Source organism: Zootoca vivipara, chromosome 7 (genome assembly GCF_965207765.1).
Source record: "Zootoca vivipara chromosome 7, rZooViv2.hap1.1, whole genome shotgun sequence".
NCBI classification, from domain to species: Eukaryota; Metazoa; Chordata; class Lepidosauria; order Squamata; family Lacertidae; genus Zootoca; species Zootoca vivipara.
The window spans coordinates 16,739,820-16,759,762 of record NC_142590.1 but is presented as its reverse complement, the minus strand read 5'-3'; the positions used below and the strand labels follow the sequence as shown (position 1 = coordinate 16,759,762).

Genomic DNA, 19,943 nt, shown 5'->3' with positions numbered 1-19,943 from the left:
ATTTCAGGCCTATTTGGGTTTGACTTGTGGTCATTTTGGTCTTTACCAAAGGATAAATGAAAAACCCTAATTACAACACTCAGCAATTGGCTCAGCAATTTGTTTGCTTCTTTCATCTTAAAGGCATTCCCCTATGAGAGACAAGGAAGTACGTGCAACCTGCAGTTCTTCTTTTAAAATTACTGGGTTGGATCCAGATTCACCCCTCTAAGAATGGAAGGGGCTCCAAGGGAAGGGAGCCTGAATTCAGTAGTGCTCCCCATTGGAGGTAGAGAGTTGGGTGGGAGTTTCCTAGATTTCCCCTATGGCCCCCATTGCCACATTGTTGATCAAGTGCAGGACTTACATAATATGTTTTGTTTTGCTGTTTTCATGCTTTGTTAATTTAATGTACCGTAATTATTTTGATTGTAAGTTTTGAGTTGGCTTAGAATTATTATTAGGAAAAGTGGGATCCAGCATGAAAATGGAGTTTTACCAAATCAGAGATCCATCATGTACTTTTTATTCGTTTTGCAAATGTAGATGTATAAAATACTGAAGGTTTTTTAAATATATATATATCTTATTTTGTAGTTGTGGAGAATGTTTATAAAAACCGTGAGCCAGTCCCTAACATGAAAGCCATTTATCTCATCACACCTACAGCAAAGGTTAGTTGTTTTTTTAAGCCTCTTGGTCAGTTTGACTTAATCTTCTTGTGAATATTTTTTTTTTAAATTACCATGTGATAAAATGTTCATAGGTTACTACTTCATTGAAATGTGTAGTAGTAGTAGTAAAGAGTTGCTGAGGAACAGTGGTCATTGCAGATCAGAATTTTATTTGAAAGGGCTATACTTTATGTAATTCTCTTTTTGTCAGTGGGGTTAGATCCAGAAAAGCACAAGCATACTTGTGCTACATAACAGAAAATAAAGACCTTGGGGGTCAACAAGCATCTGGGGTGGAAAGGAAGTTTATGAGATATGGTGCAACACATTTATTTGGGAATGATGAACCTCAGAAGTAAAGGGCATGGGAATGTACAGAGTGCAGCTCCCTTGTTAAGAAGAATCATTGTATTTAATAAGGTGATTCCACAATACAGAACGCGGTGACTTAAGATTCAGACTTGCAAACCAACAGCCCAATATTCATAAACTTGTTAAAGCCACTCAGGCCCACCCATCTCATTTGATAAGATAAATTATTATTAAATTCACTTATTTTGCTTCCTTATTTTTTCCACTTTGATTCCTAGTAATGGTGATGGATAATTAACAAGTGTTGTTTATATATTGATATTTCTTGACTATTTCATTTACATTCCTAAGAATTTGGGTTGGGGTTTCTTAACTATAAGCTCCTCAAGGGGTCAATGAACTGAAGTTTGGGAAAGCCTGATTTACACTGTGGTTTGTTAACAAGTCAGGATCATAATCACAGTTTGATTATAGCTTGTTTGAAAAAAAAACTATAGTCATGCATTTCAAATAGTCTTTTCTGCATCTTCCAAATAAACTTCTTTGTATGTTGTTTATGATTTGCTGTACACTTCCTATAAATCTGTATATTGATAAAATAAATACAAGTTTTGTTTGCCAATAATTTTCTCTATGCTAATTAAAGCAGTTTCTCTCCCCTTCCCCCCTCCCAAGATTTTGACTTGTTCATATTTGTTTTAGCACTTTCTTTAAAAGGAAATATACAGAGTTCCTCACTTAAATATCAGTTGATATTGATATTTGTAGTAGTCAAATTTATTTCCTAAAAACATGATAATCACAAAAATATAGACTTAATCAAGTTGAGATATCTTTTAGTATAGATGATCCACAGTGCCTTGGATCCTATTTGTAAGAGTTGAAATAAATTAGAATGTACTGTTTTAATTGTTCAGTCTGTAGATGGGCTTATAAATGACTTCGTCAGTAAATCATCCAGCAAGTATAAAGCAGCATATGTCTACTTTACTGACTGTAAGTATTCACTGACTGTAGCAGATTCATTGATTTTTTTTATTGTAGCCATGGGAGCAGTCAGGATAATGACCTTTGATCCTTTTGTATATTTCAGGTGTGAGGGGATTGGTTATGACTAAAAAAACCTACATTATTCTGACAAGAATATTATGTGCTTCCCCACATTATTCTGTATACATTAGTGCAGTTTCTTCCAAGTGCTGCTTTAAGTACTTTGTCTTTGGGATTTCTTCCTGCCAACTTGGTTCCATAGTGCTGCCAGAACAGCTTAAAATATGAAACAATATAATCACAACAAATAGCAGTCATCCATTAAAACAGCCCTGAAGCATAGACAATCCTAAAGCTATATAGGTTTGGTGTATCAACAGTAAAAACAAAGTAAAAACTAGGATACCATTTATAGTCATACTCTTCCAGCCTCCTATCTGCCAGAAATGGCTGCTGTAGAAAAAAAAAACTTTTAATAATTTACCTAAATGTGAAAACAGTTGCCTTGGTTAGCAGTTTCGGGAGATAACAACAAAATGAGGACATGTCCACTGAAAAGGTCTTCTCAAATTAGGATAACAAAAAGGTTCAGAGCAGTGGGTGGTATGCAATGTTCCTGTTAGTGCAAGGGACGTGCAGTAGTAGAACAATACTTTTCTGTGCTTTTTCCTTCAGTCTCCCCCCTTGCTCTCCACCCCCCACCCCACCCCCACACTGGTGAACACTAGAGGGTTAGGTGACCTTCCACAAATATTTTAGTCTCAAGACTTGCTTCTGTTTTGGTGCTTAAAAATAGTTTGCCACTATAGGTAAGATATTTTGACCTCGTTCAGCTCCCGTGGTTTGGTATAATGAGAATTAACCCAGCTCGCTTCTGGGCTCACATGCTTACTACCTCTCCTCACTACTTCTCCTTTCCTCCTCCAGCACAGTTGCAAAGAGCAGGCTGCTTTGGTTTGGCTAGCCTGTGGATGTCTAACCTGTGACCTTCCAGGTGATGGACTCAAACTCCCAACTGCCCCAGCTTAGCCTGCAGGGTCAAAGGTTATTCACTCCTGCTTTAGTTTAACCACAGTTTGGCAAATTGCCTGAAGCCTTAACTGTAACCGCTGGAAACAAGTGACTGCATAAACCATGGTTTAAAGTTGGTTTACTTTCATTAATCATAATTAAGTTTAACTACAGTTTGTTGTAGTTCAGATGACACTGTAAATGGTGGCTAATAAAATATTGAATTAAGAACTCCTGAATTCTGTGGTTGCACTGGAGGAGGAGGAAGAGGCAGGAGCTTCTTGTAACACTAAATTATGGTTTAGTTCCCCCCCCCTAATCAGACCATTGTGGATGCCTCAGAATACCCACATGAAGAAAAAAACAAGTACTTTTCAATAGATTCTTGGTGTATTTAAAATTATTGGTAAGACATACTTACACACTGCCTGTTGCATAAAATAAGTTTTTAAGATGAAATAATACGACAGCTGAAAAACCTTTCTCTTCTCCTAGTTTGTGATGACAAACTTTTCAATAAAATGAAGTCATCTTGTTCAAAGGCTATAAGACGGTGCAAAGAAATAAATATTAACTTTTTCCCTTATGAATCACAGGTAAGCTTAATTTACTGAACTGAACTTTTCCATGTTTCCTCTTTTAACCTTTTAAATAACTAATGCTTATTATGTGGAGTCTTGCTTGTTAAATTATATAGTAGTTAAATAAAAGTAATCCTGTCAAAAATTACTAGAAAGCTGCATATTTTGAATATTGTCAAATATGTTTTTATTATTTTAACACAATATTTCAACTCCTCTTACATAACATTGCCAGCCATCATAGCTGCAGACAGAAAATATGTAGGCATTTTCTCCTAAAGCTTTAGAAACCAGATGGGGTTTTCAGTGGTTGGAACATATTCCATAAGTTATAAAACTCACTAGTTGTTGAAAGAAAACTCTACAAATGGGAAAAGTGAAATCAAAGTATAGTTATTTAGACATTAGAGTTTTGGTCACCTGCTGAGATTTTTGTGTGTGCAGATTTTTAGGTTTTAGACTTCTTTTTCCTTGAAGGTTATTTTGAAAATTACATTGCCCAGTCAGTAATATTGAACTATTGAACTTGGTTCTGACCACTTCAGGTTTCATCATCTGTGTAGGTAGCAAAAAGGTTGTATTGTACAGTAATGTCTTTAAGTAAGAGGAGAAAGTAGTCCACAGTGGTAGAGGAACAGTGGGGTCATTAAGATGTGTTGTGCTAGATTTTTATTGCGCTTGCAATTTAATAAAATCATAGTTTCAATCTTCTGCTGATGTTGCTGTTACATTCTGTTACATTCTGGTTCCTAAAACAGTCTATTTGGAACCATTTCTTTACTTTAGGTATTTACCCTTGATGTCCCAAATGCTTTCTATCGCTGCTACAGTCCCATCATGGAGAAGACAAATGACACCGTATTGGAGCAAATAGCTGAGCAAATTGTTACATTATGTGCCACTCTAGAAGAAAATCCTGGTGTAAGATACAGAAGGTACAACTGGAAATACTATATTCCAAATGTTCTGTTGGTTTGATAAGAAATGGATTCTACACTTTGAACAGTTTGGAAATTCAACATTGCCCATTCTGAAATGTTAGGAGGCAGTGCAGTTCCCCTGCATGTAGGGAACAAATCTATGAATATATACTGAGAAGTCAAATATTCTTTATTAAAAGTACTTTGTGCTCGTTGGGAAAAGATTGGGTGAAGAGAGGGAGACAAGCAGGGTTGCACACCTGAAGGAACATTGGTGTGTGTGAGACTATTCAGAAGAGCTTTGGTATACATAACCAGGTCTTTGGCAGGTACCTAGTTTAGTAAATTCCTTAACACTTTTCCGAACTCCAACTCAGAGAGTGGAGGAGGGGAGAAATGTATAAACCTAATGAAGTTTGTGATGGTTGGTGTTTCCCATGCTAGTGAGCTCCACCCCATACGGAACCCAACGCGTTCAGAATAAAGAACTTTAGGGAACAGTCATAGCTTAGTGATAAAGCACATGCTTTTCCTGCAGAAAGAAGAGCCCATGTTCCAATCGTGGTATCCGTGTGAACTGCTGTGCAGGAAGGACTCCTTCCTATCTGAAACTAGAGAGCTGCTACCACCTGAGTATGGACAGTTCTGAGCTGGGCAGACCAATGGTCTGACTTGAAAAAAGGCAGCTTCATTTGTATGAAATACTCTGTAGCAAATGATCAAATTCTAATAAAGCAAATGAACTCAACTAGCTCACGATCACTTATTTCAGATATCTGTTATTGTCCTCATAAATGTCAGCAAAAATAATTTTTTCTATTTTCAGCAAGCCTTTGGATAACGCCAGCAAACTTGCACAATTAGTTGAGAAAAAGCTTGAAAACTACTATGAAATTGATCAACGAAGTAAAGTAAAGGTAGAGTGAATATTTAGTTTTCCCTAGGAGGCTGGGGATAGAGCCTCCGAATGTAGCTGGGAGGAATGAATGTTGTAAACGCAGGAAAAGAGCTAATAATGCTCTTCCATTTACAAGGGGGTGGAATTGAACAAGGTTTTTAAAACCATAACACAAAAGGAGAAGCAAGCCACAAACCTGTACACAAAACTTATTCCATGTAAAGTCCAGCACGTTACTTTAAAAAAAAAACCTCTTCAGGGCAGAGGGGTCTGATACTCCATTTCTTCACTGCTGATTCCTTGAAGGAACCTAAATGGCTTCCACATGAAATAAAGGAGTATAGGATATCGGTGCACCTCAGGAAAATCTTGGAATATGTTGGGAAGAAGGTTATTGTTTTAATTATATGAGAATAAACTTTAGCCTTTTTCCATGTTAGTTTTTGTGTAGCTTTAATTTCCTGGTGCATCCTCTTTTTTAAAAGATAGAGTAAATCTTTTTAGATTGTACAGCACTCTGTTTTGTCTGTTGTATCTTTTTTAAAAAGTGATGCTTTCTGATTTTTAGGGGAAAACCCACTCCCAGCTGTTAATAATTGATCGTGGCTTTGATCCTGTGTCGACTGTGCTCCATGAACTCACTTTTCAAGCAATGGCTTATGATCTGCTACCAATTGAAAATGACACATACAAGCAAGTATAATTTCATCTCAATTTTAAAATATACTCACAAGTTCATAAACTTCTGCAATGTAAGAATACATTCTGCCCTATATTTGTTATCCCATGTTGGCTGAAATGGAACATTCCCTAGAAGGACTGCCTTTGAAGTTCCTTGCTTAAAGGTGTTAACACACTGCAGAGCCAGAGGAGGACTCCTGAGAATTGTGGGACACAGGGATTCCAAAGAAGGATTCTAAAGACACCAGAATGAACAGTTTCATCGTCTTTATTAAGAAGGGTTTAGACTTAACAGCAAAAAGTAGCCTGCCCGTTCTTGCATTTTGCACGAAAGACAGACACCACCAGGCAAGCAGATGATGGACTGCGCACACCCAGCGTAAAGTGTATACATTATTTATATGGTAAAGCAGCATACGTCACATGGGAACACAGGTGGCTGATACCCAAAGCATTACCGATGTTGCCCCTCTCTGGGCTCAGAGCCCAATATCCCCAACCTGCAGATAAGAATAGTACTGTCAAAGCTAGCCAATTAGTGCACTTCAAAGCATGTGAATACACACACACATGAGCTCATTGCTACAGCCACTACCAATTAAGAATGGGGTCATCTTAACTATCAAAATGGCATAAGCAGAGCTTCCAGAACAGTCCACCTTTAGTTCAACATAAAAGGGAAGGGGAATTTGAGTATATTGTAAGTGTGACAACTTTCTCTATTTAAGTGGTCTGCAGAGAGTCTCATGGAAGTGTGTAGTCTATTGATTTGATATGGGCAGTGAACAATCTTGTGGGCTGAAGCTCAGTGGTAGAGCATCTCCTTAGTATAAAGAAAGTCCCCAGTTCAATCCTGGACATCTCCAGGATGGGGCTGGGAATGCCCTCTATTTGAAACCCTGGAAAACTACTGCTAGTCAGTGTAGACAGTATGGAGGTAAATATGGTTGGTAGTAGAAATTGTTAGTTTTTATCTGGTCAGGAATTATTTTTACCAATGCTGAAATCCAAAATATAGTAAGTAAGCCCCACTGAGCACAGATCCATAGCATCATGCTGCAGGCTAAATCACTTCAGTAACTTTAGTGCTCCTCTAAATTTTAAAGCATTGATCTGTCCCTCTGCCAAACAATACCATGTGACTCCACAGCTCCATGTATCATACCACACTTTTGTGGTTTTACTCATGTCAGCAGAGAAAGCCTATATATATGTGTGGATAGATAGATAGACAGACAGATAGATAGACAGATGTAGGCACACTTCCTTTGTCCTGCTGACAAAGTGCCAATCTAATATTCACATCAGACTATAATTATTTTTTATCAAGTCCTGCTTATTGCTGTTAAGATACTAATGTGAAGCCACATTCTGGATTTATGTTAATACAAAGAGTGTTATCCCACTTTCAGACATGTTTGTTAAAGTATACAGCCTTTAAGTTCCACTGTAAATAGCTAACAATCACCTGCTGGTATGTGTAGTTCAAATGCAAACTTCCACAGCAAGATTTCAGCTTTTCACCATCTTCTACATCTACTTTAGGAATAACTAATGCATTCAAGAGAGACATATTTGTATAATAGCTACTAACTCTTTTTCAATAATATGGTCTTAACTAACTTTCCATTTTTTTCCTTTCTTGTATTTCTACTGCCTTCTGGTTGAATCAGTTTTTATGTGAGTTCCTATACATATAAACAGTGTTTCGTGACATAGCAGTAGTAAACTCTGTGGCATTCCCCTAGTTCTTAGGAATCTGGTTAACAACTGGAAGAATACAATACTAGGCACGTTAGTACAGATACACGTACAGTACATTAAATAATTCCCATATAAGAATCTGCTTTGTGATTGTATGTGAAATCAATAGTTGGATTTGAATTGCCATATTTTTCCTTCTATAAGATGCCCCCATGTATAAGACACCCCCTATTTTGGGGGACTCAGATTTAATAAAATGGGGGAGATGGCCCCATGTATATTTTGACATTTTTTAGTCAAAAAATTTTTTTTGACAAAATATTTCATTATCATTATTTTGTCAAAATATTTTGATATTATTTTTTAAGGGGGAAAAACCTAGTCTTGTACACGAAAAAATACGGTATTCCCCCAATTTAAAGTGAGACATTGTTCTCCGCACGTTGCGGTACGAGGAACTGTTCTGTGAACTGAAGGAGGAGATTAATGTAATGACCTATATAAACAGACAATAGGTGTTGGAATAGGCCATTTTGCGTCTCGGTGGATGATCTTTTATACATTACATTACATTACATTACATTACAAAATATTATTACCCTTTCAGTATATTGTGTGCATGTTTCTGAGGAAATAAGTAGCTCTCACTTTAGAGGGACTTATTCCTAGGAATAATTCCTAGGCTTCCTTGGCTTAGTATTTCAACTTTTTATATCCTAAAAAGTGCAACTGTTCCTTTTGTATGTTGTAATTAAGACTCTTGATGTATTCAAAACAAGAGTTTTGAAAATCCTTTTCTTTAACTACAAAATATATGTGCAAAAAACTGTTCTGTTCTGTTTATATTATTACAACAAATAAGTTGCTCCCCCCATGTTTAGGTATAAGGCGGAAGGTGCAAATGGAAAAGAAAGGGAAGCCATTCTGGAAGAAGATGATGACCTCTGGGTGAAAATCCGACACAGGCATATTGCAGATGTGTTGGAGTGCGTACGATTGAACGTATTTTGCTGTTTTACATAACGTTACTTGATAGCTACTTAAAACTGTGTGTATCTGTGGTGTTCAGTACTAGTCCTAGTCCTACTCAGAGTAGGCCCATTAAAGTTAATGGTGCGACTAAGTTTGGTTCATCAATTTCAGTGGGTCTACTCTGAGTAGGACTTAGCTGAATCTGGCCCATCAGGTTGTATTCAACTAACCTGGCATGCTAGTGGATGCCAGTACAAGGGCTCCCGCTTCCACAACAGGGACTGTGTTTTGCGATTCCTGCATTGCAGGGGATTGGAGTTGATCACCCTAGACTTCTAGAGGTCCCTTCCAGCTCTACAGTTCTATGATTCTATGAAAAGCATTCAAGGGTGAGGGGTGTGACCCAGGGAGGGGTCTAGTAATAGTCCTGAGGGGCAGATAAAGAGGCTTAGATGTGGCCCTCAGACCTTAGGTTCCCCCCACCCCCGCTCTAGGCAAACCATAGGCCACAGCCAAGGAATATAAAGGGAGAGTCCTGCCATCTCTCGTTAAGTCAGTAGAAGGTGGCAGACTGTATTTTATGCTAGAGTAGTTGAGTGAATCACCTTATTGACCACTCGGGGACTTGTGAGGCACCTTGGGAATGTTCCTCATACACAAAATAGTCCACTTATTTCTGAGGACTAAATCTACATTTTTTGCTGCTCTTGTTGAATTTCTACTAAATAAACTTGTTTACTACCTCTATGTAGGCATATCTGAGACCATTTTATCATTGATTTTGAAGCCTTTAAGCCAGGGGTCAGCAAGCTTTTTCAGCAGGGGGCCGGTCCACTGTCCCTCAGACCTTGTGAGGGGCCGGACTATTTTTTTTGGGGGGGGGATGAACGAATTCCTATGCCCCACAAATAACCCAGAGATGCATTTTAAATAAAAGGACACATTCTACTCATGTAAAAACATGCTGATTCCCGGACCGTCCGTGGGCCGGATTTAGAAGGTGATTGGGCCGCATCCGGCCCCCGGGCCTTAGTTTGGGACCCCTGCTTTAAGCAGTTGTGTTGTTGTTGTTGTTGTTGTTGTTGTTGTTGTTGTTGTTTGTTTGTTATTCCCACCTTTTCCCCAAACCAGGACAGAAGGTGGCTTACACTAAGTAAGACAACAGAGCTGAAATACAAAAACCTAAAAACTTATAAATTAGAATAGATAAAGTAATGAAACTGTGATAGAATTAAAATAATATAAAAGCAAATCTGGTACAAAACAGATAGTAAAAATATCACAGCATTATTAAAAGTCCTTTCCTTTAAAAAAATGTGAGTTCCCCAAATCCTGTGAGAATAAAAACAGTCTTCACCTGATGGCAGAAGGAGAACAAAGAGGAAACCCATCTAGCTTTTCTAGGAATGGAATTTCAGACTTATATATTCTCAATTTAATTTAAAAATATTAAGAAGCCATTTTCTTCTACTCTTTCAGGGAAATACCAAAACTTATGAAAGAAGTTTCATCAAAGAGAAAGGCAACAGAAGGAAAAGTAAGAAATAAATATTTACTTTAAAGTGGTACTAAATGTTTTTAAATTTGTCTTCTGCTGAGTGAAACTACAGTGGAACCTCGGTTTACGAACACAATCCATCCCACGGAGGCATTCGTAAACAGAGGCATTTGTTCCCCGAAGGCATGCTTTTGCGCGTGTGCGAAGCGCCGATAGAGCACTTCTGCGCATCCGACGCCGCGGAACCCGGATGTAAACACTTCCGGGTCTGCGGTGTTCATAAACGGAGGCCTTCGTAAACTGAGGTAGTTGTAAACCGAGTTTCCACTGTACCTTGATACTAAAGACATGGGTTTGGAAGTGAGAATAACTGAATGCAAATCCACCTACTAAAATGGAGACTAAAAATATATATTGATAGTGCAATCTTAAATATATATTGCAGTGCAATCCTAAATAACAATAGTTTTTGAGCGATGAATAAATGTAATCAGTCAATAAATAAAAACACAGACTTCAGACAGATACTTTTTACCTTGTAAGTAAACACATGATTTCAGCCTTAGTAGACTTCTTGAAGCTGGGTATGCATTTCCAGGTCCTCAAACACAAATTAAAAGAAACGTTGTTTGTGAAATGTTTGAAACTGAAATTTGAATTATTTTCTAGCTATCTTTAAGTAATCTGGCTCAGCTCATGAAGAAGATGCCCCACTTTCGCAAACAGATTACTAAGGTGAGCAAAATGTAATACTGTTATGTGTTTGGATGCTGTGCATTTTTTAGATTTGAGCCTAGATTTGGCTTAGTTTGTGGTAATTATGCTGGTGTATAAGCATGACTTAGGTGCCCTCCAGATGTTGTGGATTACAGCTCCCATGATCTCTGATTAGTGACGTTGGCTCAGTTTGATGGCAGTTGGAGTCAAATATCATCTGCAGGGCACCATGTGAACTGCTCCTGGTACAAGTAATCTAACTGGTACAATTGGAGTTAAGTAAACACATAGGATGCTGGTAGAGATCATTGCATTAGCTCTGCCCCTGTCACCATTGTGACTGCCCCTGTCATGCTAGACTGTAAATTTCTGAAGCAGGAAGCATTTGCACTATTCTAAAATTTACAAGGAGCCTGCACAAGTACAAGAAGACTCATTGCTTCAGAAGTTCACCCTTTGACCAGAGCAAAGATCTGGGCAGGAGAAGCAGGGTTAGCAAGGTAATCCCCACTGTCCCAACTGCATAGTTAGTTACGGTAACTGCCATACTAACAACCTAAAGAGAGATAAAATTGTTCCATAAACAAAAATTCCCTTGTTGGATCAGATCAAGGAACATCTAGTCCAGCATTCTGTTGTCATTTGGGTAGTCAGATACCTCAGCAGGTTCAAAAGCAAAACATAAAGGTTGTTAGCTCCCTGTCTCTGGTGTTTGAGGCATCCCGACTGTTTGTAAATGAAGATTTCATTTACATCTCACAACTAATTGCTTTTGATAGATCTAAGCCTAATGAATTTGTCTTAATTTTTAAAATGTATTATCATATTAAATTGCGTATCCTGTGTGTCAGAAAGACCCCAAAATCTATTTTGTATTGTATTTTCCGGGCTTGCAGGCAATCTTAAGCTTGTTTGTTCAACTCTTTCTAAATTCAGTGGGATATACTACTTAAATGTGTGTTACGATTGCAGCTTTAGAAAGTGTTAGGCTGGCCTTAATTAGCATTCTTAAAAATTATAACTGCAACATATTTGTGTTCACTATAGCTGCATCTTTCTTCTTGTAAATATTGTAGAGTGTGAAGCTTATATTTTGTGGATTGTTTTAAAAAAATAAGATTAGAAACATAAAACTTTACTGCCTGTTAATGAATTGTTTGTTTTCTGTTGCTGTGTCATAATTATGTAAAAGTAAGCAAATTTTTGCTTCTGTTTTGCAGCAAGTAGTGCATCTTAATATAGCTGAAGATTGCATGAGTAAATTTAAGAATAACATAGAAAAGCTGTGCAAAGTTGAACAGGTATGTGAATTGTCCAAGAGTACAATGTTATTTGGACTGAACAAATAATGGGGACAGTATAATAACAGAAATTCTATTGGCTATTCCCCTAAGGAGAGAACTTTGTATCTTGGTGGCTTTTAAAAACAACATTTCTGGCCAAAGTAGCCTTTTAAAAATCTGTTTAGTAAAAAGTAACTACCGTAATGTTCTTTATAGTTCTGGAATACTAGTGCAAAGCTACTGGCAAAAAAAGGGAGGGGGGAGTGTCAGGAGAGTAATGCAGCGTGTATGGCTATAGTATTGCCATAGCCCTATTTTCCTGACCAGAAAAGCTACCAGGATAGTATCATAGTGGTCTCTCGTTGCCCTTTAAAGGGTTAGTTTCAGTAGCTACTTTTGTTCAACAATGGGAAGAGCCACAGTTATGTCATGGCTACTTTATGATGCTGTATTGTTTTTAATATTTGGTTGGAAGCCGCCCAGAGTGGCTGGGGAAACCCAGCCAGATGGGAGGGGTATAAATAATTTATTATTATTATTATTATTATTATTATTATTATTATTATTATTAACTTCTAAAAATCCAGAACTAAGACTAATGCCCCAGTGCTATACTGAGAGACCTGGTGAGTGAGCAGCAGCAGCAGAAAGTATGCAACAGGATATAAATTTACGAAGTGGATCAAGTGTACTTGTTTCCTTGAGTAATCTCTACTGCAGGATCGGTTAACAACTGAACTTGTATTGTTTTTGCTCCATTACCGCTAGTACTGTGTGGTTTCCTCTTACAGCATTCCTCCTAGCAATCTGGTACAGTCGTAATTGTATTTGGGAGAGAAGGGATAGTTGCCTGGAAATACAACATATATGATATGCCTTCAAAATTCTACCTCCACTTAAGGCTATGTTGTATGGCAACATACAAAAGTATGCTGAAATAATTGCTGTGAACTTGAGAGGATATCTTTTGTTTGTAACTTAGGATTTGGCTCTTGGAACAGATGTAGAGGGACAGAAAGTGAAAGATCAGATGCGAGTCCTTCTTCCAGTACTGCTCAATAAAAATCACGATAGCTATGATAAGATAAGAGCCATCCTCCTCTACATCTTCAGCACAAATGGTAAGGTCTAAATGTTCTATCTACTGTTTTAAAACATAGTTTATTATGTCATACACTGAACTACATGAATGTAATGAAATGACATGTGTATGCACATGTGTATATGTGGCCACATTTCACTCATGCCACCAGAGCATGGCTTATTGAGATAAATGACAGTTATGCAAGAGTTCTTGTTGAAATTACTCTTTTGGAGAGCATGTAGCCAAGTATGGATAAAAAGCTGCCCAGCCCTAAAAATAATTTTTATAAATCTTAAAATATATCTGGGATAGCTGTATTGAACTGTAATTATTGGATTGCTGGTGAGATGGAGATTTTTCAGGCCTGCCGTGGTGCAAACTTATTCAGAACAGTGCTACAGGTATAAGGGTAGCACTTTATAAAGTGTTTCAAACTTATTAATGCTTACTTAAATTCTGTGATTGAATTTTACTCTAAAGCATTTTGTTTTTTGTTTTGTTTTTTAGTTTCTTCAATGCGCACAGCACTTGGTTAATGAGCAATATATAAATGGGCAGTATATAAATGTAATAAATAAATACACAAATCTCATAAAGTTACTAATTCAAAATGTCAAATTTATTTTTAAATGTGGAAAAAGGAACTACACAAGAGAACTTGGACAAGCTGATCCAGAACGTACAGATTGAAAACGATAGTGACATGATAAAAAATTGGAAGTATCTTGGTGTACCTGTCGTCATCGCAGTAAGAAATGCAGCATTTTTTTCCTGTCAACACTGTTACCTCTTGCTTGTTTTCTAAGGCCTGTTCCACTATCCTCATGCCATTTCTGTTTTCTACTATACTTTCCCTTACTTCTGTCTTTGACATAATACTCCAATTTTTTAAAAACTCAAACATAATCAGAGGGTGGTATCAAACTGTCACTCTCGCAGTAGACTCAGTGAAATCAATGGGCAAGATTCACCTAATGAGCTCTGTCAGCTGAAGCCCTGCGCAAGACTTTAGCTTGCACAATGGGGCTCCCACCCCTACAATTGGCTCTGGAGGAGTCAAGAGAACCCCAATAACAATGCATGGGGTGAGAAGAGGGGAGAGTGCTCCGTCTGGCAATCTGAAATTCTTGAACAGATGGAACATTCATCATAATGTGACACTGAATTCCACCAAGCAGATTTAGGTTAATTGTGTCGTAGTTCATTGATTTCCATAGACCCAGGTGGCGCTGTGGTTAAACCACTGAGCCTAGGGCTTGCCGATCAGAAGGTCGGCGGTTCGAATCCCTGTGACGGGGTGAGCTCCCGTTGCTTGGTCCCAGCTCCTGCCAACCTAGCAGTTCGAAAGCACGTCAAAATGCAAGTAGATAAATAGGAACCGCTACTGCGGGAAGGTAAACGGCGTTTCCATGTGCTGCTCTGGTTTGCCAGAAGTGGCTTTGTCATGCTGGCCACATGACCTGGAAGCTATACGCCGGCTCCCTCGGCCAATAATGCAAGATGAGCGCGCAACCCCAGAGTCGGTCACAACTGGACCTAATGGTCAGGGGTCCCTTTACCTTTACTCTGAACATAACTTATTCATGTAGCAGCCTAAGGCATATCTACACGACATATTTGCAGATTAGAACAAATTGGGGAATTTGCTGCAGGTTAGTAATAATAATAATATTCATATTATTAGCATTAAATCCTAGTAAGTTGTACTGTATTGTTAATACATAATGTCTATATAGTACTTCAGGGAGTTCAGATTGCTTCACACAGATGATTTTCTGATTTGTAAAACAACCCTGTAAGTAAGGGGTGGGGCATAAAGCAGGATAGTATGGTTTATATAAAACCATGTAATGAATTTGCAACTGATGGGAGACTTGAGCCAGGGAGTTCACTGGCTTGCATCTCACATCATTACACTAAAGCCCAGCCTCATAGGAAGAATGTGAAACTCTGACTGCAACTTCTTTGTGCTGACCTCTTAAACCAAACGTTGCAATCCTAAACATACTCATACTTTTGAGCAAACCCCTTTGTGCATATTAGGACTTATTTCCAAGTAAACATGAATTTATTGTGCTATAAGAAGTGCAAAATATGCCATGTGCTTGAGAAAAAATGTTTTAGATAGCTCTGCTGTCACTCAGACTCATGAGTTGTGTATAGTTTGAGTAGAGTAGCAAGTATGGAAGCTACTCTGAAGTCATGTAGCGTAACTCATACCCTGTAGCAGGGTAACTTGTGGCAAATATAGACTAAGAAGTGAATGATGTCAAAAGTGATCTTCCACCCCTCCCCTGGGTGTCCATTGTATGCCAAGGATTTGGGAGGGGCAGGGTTGGTAGTGAAGCATGCATGCATGCAATTTCATGGCCAACCAATGTTTACAAATCCCTTTGTATAAAAATGGTCTTCCATTAAGTTTTAAAACTTTCATTTTATTATGTACTTACTAAGAGTTGTACTTCTGTTTTCGCTTGCGGAAGAAAATATTTTATTCTCTCCGATTACTTTTCTTTGAAACCCCTGTATAATAGACTGCAGAACGTTGTCTTTGAATTATTTTAATTTCTTTCAGTGGTTTATAACCTGTTATAAATGCATTACTGATATTATTCCTAACAGCATTCAGTAGCAATCAAGCTCAATATCTTTGGCTTTTTAGGCTGCATCACAACAGCGCAGATCATCAAGGAAGGATCGTTCCTCAGAACAAACATTTCAACTTTCTAGATGGACACCTGTTATTAAGGATATTATGGAGGTAAAATTTCTAAAATAAATAGGTTTTAGTCATGCATATAATATTGGATGTTTTAAAGAAATTCTGCTTGTTTGCTGTTATCCCTATTTTAGTTGTGTTTAATATAAAACTTTTACTCCTGATAAGTTTTCTGGGGGAATGACTGCATAGGTCAAAACTTATAGTTGTGTGCTGCATTTAATCCAGAGGTGAAGAGCTTTCTTCAGCCCAGGGCCCCTAGTCTGTTCCGTACAACCTTCTGGGGAGAAGGCATGACTTGGGGAGAGTCCTGAGGGCGTGATACAGGTTTCTAGAGCGGCATATTCTGAATCTGATGTTTCGCACTCAAAATTTTCCGTATAACAACCTAGCAGTTCGAAAGCACGTCAAAGTGCAAGTAGATAAATAGGTACCGCTCTGGTGGGAAGGTAAATGGCATTTTCGTGCGCTGCTCTGGTTCGCCAGAAGCAGCTTAGTCATGCTGGCCACATGACCCGGAAGTTGTACGCCAACTCCCTCAGCCAATAAAGCGAGATGAGCGTTGCAACCCCAGAGTTGTCTGCGACTGGACCTAATGGTCAGGGTTCCCTTTACCTTTTTATAACACAATTGCTTCAGTCTAATACAAAAGGTGGGGACCCAGGTGGCGCTGTGGGTTAAACCACTGAGCCTAGGACTTGCTGATCAGAAGGTCGGCGGTTCGAATCCCTGTGACAGGGTGAGCTCCCGTTGCTTGGTCCCAGCTCCTGCCAACCTAGCAGTTCAAAAGCACGTCAAAAATGCAAGTAGATAAATAGGAACCGCTACAGCGGGAAGGTAAACGGAGTTTCCATGTGCTGCTCTGGTTTGCCAGCAGCGGCTTAGTCATGCTGGCCACATGACCTGGAAGCTATATGCCGGCTCCCTCGGCCAATAATGCGAGATGAGCGCGCAACCCCAGAGTCGGTCACGACTGGACCTAATGGTCAGGGGTCCCTTTACCTTTAATACAAAAGGTATAATCTAACTTTGTACAAGCAGACTTCCATTTGCACAACAGGAGTTCATCTTTCTCTCCTCTCATCTGCAGTCCTGGTGCACCCCAAAAATCTGCTAATTGGGATCCAGATTTGGAGGCAGCTAGTTGGGAGGAGAAGAATATAAAAGAGAGTGGAAATCTATTCCATTCATCTGTGGACACACTCCTTCCATTGGAAGTGCTATTGGGCTGAGGATGAGAGCACTCTTTATGCTTGCATACTTTCTCTTGCTCATCTTGACATGCTCAGAAAGTAACTTTCAAACTCGGCACAATAGACATTTATAAAGACAGTTTAATAATAAAGAGTCCTAGTGTGCCTTAAGCATTTATACTGTTCATCAGAGAATAAGGAGTGATTAAAAAGAGATATGCAGAAATTTATATGGAATTAAAATTGCTGCAGCAGGCAGATAAATTATTAAGTGTCCACCAAGACCCTCAGCAATTTTCAAGTAGTCCATGGGAGAAGAAATCAATGGTTTAAAGTGTGGACTTAAGCTATTTATAACCAGGCAGTTCCTTCATTCAGAAAGGTGGCTTGTTCTTTGGAACCTTAACTTCCATTCTTTTGTCAACATGTTTACATCATTTACCCAGAAGTGTTTGTTGCTATATGCTGGCTTCATGCCTACTTTCTACTCATAGAAAATCTGGGGATTTTGAAGACTCAGAATAAATACTTTGTATCACCTTAATTTGTTTAAAGAACCCATTTTCTTCCAGGATGCTATAGAAAATAAACTGGACTCAAAAGAATGGCCTTATTGTTCCCAGTGCCCTGCACCATGGAATGGTTCTGGAGCAGTGAGGTAAGTGATTTAATGGTATTCAAGTTAAAAATTGTGTGCATGTTCTCCCTTTCATTTCCAAATGTTCTTTTTTACCACTCTGTTTTACAGTGCTCGCAATAAACCCAAAACTAGTTACTTGGACGACCGAAAAAGTGGATCAAGGCTAATTGTGTTTATCATTGGAGGCATTACATATTCTGAGATGCGCTGTGCATATGAAGTTTCTCAAGCCTACAAGTCTTGTGAAGTTATTATTGGTAAGCCTGACCAAATATGCTTGGACAGGATTGTTGTCTAAAAACTGCTTGGCTTTTGAAGAAGTGATAGGAGCATCAGGATTTCTTTTTGCTTCCCTTTTCTGTCCTTTATTTTATTCCCCTTCTGCTCCCTCTACAATTTGACTTTGCCACTTACATTTCTAAACATTACTACCCCTTCTACATAAGACTAAAGTCCCTATTTCTGTATTGGTTCTCTTGAATCATCCTCTTGGTTCCTCTAAGGATCAAGCAATTTAAAATAGCTGTTGTATCTAGTCTGCATATTTTCAGAAAGCATGGATCCTCTCCTACAAGTGTTTTATCCTTGCATTCTCATGTAGTTCATTTCTCTGTCAAGTTGCATCAGATTTTGCAATTATCTATCTGAAATAACAGCAACTGGCAACTCATGTTAGCTTCAAATAGTCTTAGGAGCCTAACTACATGTTGAATGCACATGCATGTAATAGCATGCAGATGGTCTTTTATTTTTATTTTTCAAAATAAAGGAAAAACTGTTTGGGGAAGGAGCAGTTTGAAATAGGAAATGTGTGTGATTAACATTTCCCAGCAAATGTTTCACTGTTACAGCCACTTGGCTGTAATATGTACTACTGTTGACATACTGAATTGCTTGTGAAACTAATGGCATCTAGGAGAAAATTAACCAGTTGCCTCAAGGTTATTACTTAGTTCAGGGGTTGCTAATCCTGAGCCCAAAGTACCCCTCCCCCCAAATCCGAATCATACCCCCAATACTTCATTGTTTTTGGCAGTGGCAGCAAAAAGGGAGGAAATACACAGCACGAGGGTGAACAGGGAGGTTTAAACCTCTTTACCAAACCCAGCACCTTGATGAGGATGCAGATTGTACAAGTTTAATAAGCTAATGTTGTTGATGACTATTCCTTCAAGATTACATCTTGTTTTTACCAGGTTCCACTAACATCGTGACACCTAGAAGACTACTGGATGATGTAAAAGCACTTACTGTAACAAAATCAAAGGATACAGTCTTTTTTAAGAATGAATAGAGATTATAACGTTCAAAGATTTCCAGCTGTGCTTAACAAGAGATATTAAGAACACATAATATAAATATTATGGATACAATTTAGTGACAGTTAAGAGTGTTTTAAGTTCAAATGATTACAGTGGGAGAAGTGTTACATATCTGACTTCCCTATTGAAATCAGCAGGTCTTAAAAGTCCGTGATTTGAACTGGATTGTACCCTATGTACATATTTTATAAATCAGTGCTGTATTTGGGACTGTTCTTTTTATAATTTGAAATCTGCTTTCCTTGGGTTGGGGGGAAGGGGAGGTAATGGATAAGAATAAGATGTATGTAACAGCTTATGTTTTTATATTAATGTACTTGCTGTGAAGTGTTTGGTGTAGAGAATGCTCACCATTGCAATATATCATGCTAGGACTTGGGAAACATTTGTATATATGCTAATGATTTTTCAGTAATAATGTGTAAACTTTCTATCCTGAAAAAATGTCTGTTTCTAAAAATACTATTATAAAAGGGCAATGAGCTTAGCTACAAGAGGAAATGTAAATGTATAGCACAATTTCACAACCACAATTTGGTAAGCTACAAGATTCCATGCAACTTGTAAGAGTGTCATAGACAGCTGCTTTCAGTGAGGTACAAAGTGTAAGTTAAACTTTTCCTGAGAAATCTCAAGACAGAACTTTGGTTATGTGTGTCAGGGATTGCATGGTTCTCTGTATGGTATTTGGGTGAAGTTAATCATGAAAGTAATAAACCTTTTATCAACAATCAAGAACTCTGAAGAATATGTTGTCTCAATTAC

General features: G+C 38.2%; 1 protein-coding gene across 1 annotated transcript in view; it reads left to right on the top strand.

Annotated features, from left to right (window-relative positions):
- The window catches only part of STXBP3 (syntaxin binding protein 3), a 31,237-nt gene extending 11,321 nt beyond the window's left edge, over positions 1 to 19,916 (top strand). Inside the window, exons 4-19 of the mRNA XM_035122287.3 lie at positions 577 to 653; positions 1,883 to 1,961; positions 3,462 to 3,562; positions 4,334 to 4,482; positions 5,294 to 5,384; positions 5,934 to 6,058; positions 8,632 to 8,736; positions 10,202 to 10,259; positions 10,890 to 10,955; positions 12,158 to 12,238; positions 13,203 to 13,341; positions 13,946 to 14,052; positions 15,967 to 16,065; positions 17,789 to 17,874; positions 17,965 to 18,113; positions 19,053 to 19,916. Of these exons, the coding sequence (XP_034978178.1) occupies positions 577 to 653; positions 1,883 to 1,961; positions 3,462 to 3,562; positions 4,334 to 4,482; positions 5,294 to 5,384; positions 5,934 to 6,058; positions 8,632 to 8,736; positions 10,202 to 10,259; positions 10,890 to 10,955; positions 12,158 to 12,238; positions 13,203 to 13,341; positions 13,946 to 14,052; positions 15,967 to 16,065; positions 17,789 to 17,874; positions 17,965 to 18,113; positions 19,053 to 19,150 (1,610 nt within the window). The 3' untranslated portion in view covers positions 19,151 to 19,916. The remainder of the gene's footprint in view (positions 1 to 576; positions 654 to 1,882; positions 1,962 to 3,461; positions 3,563 to 4,333; positions 4,483 to 5,293; positions 5,385 to 5,933; positions 6,059 to 8,631; positions 8,737 to 10,201; positions 10,260 to 10,889; positions 10,956 to 12,157; positions 12,239 to 13,202; positions 13,342 to 13,945; positions 14,053 to 15,966; positions 16,066 to 17,788; positions 17,875 to 17,964; positions 18,114 to 19,052) is intronic.
- The last annotated feature ends 27 nt before the right edge of the window (positions 19,917 to 19,943 follow it).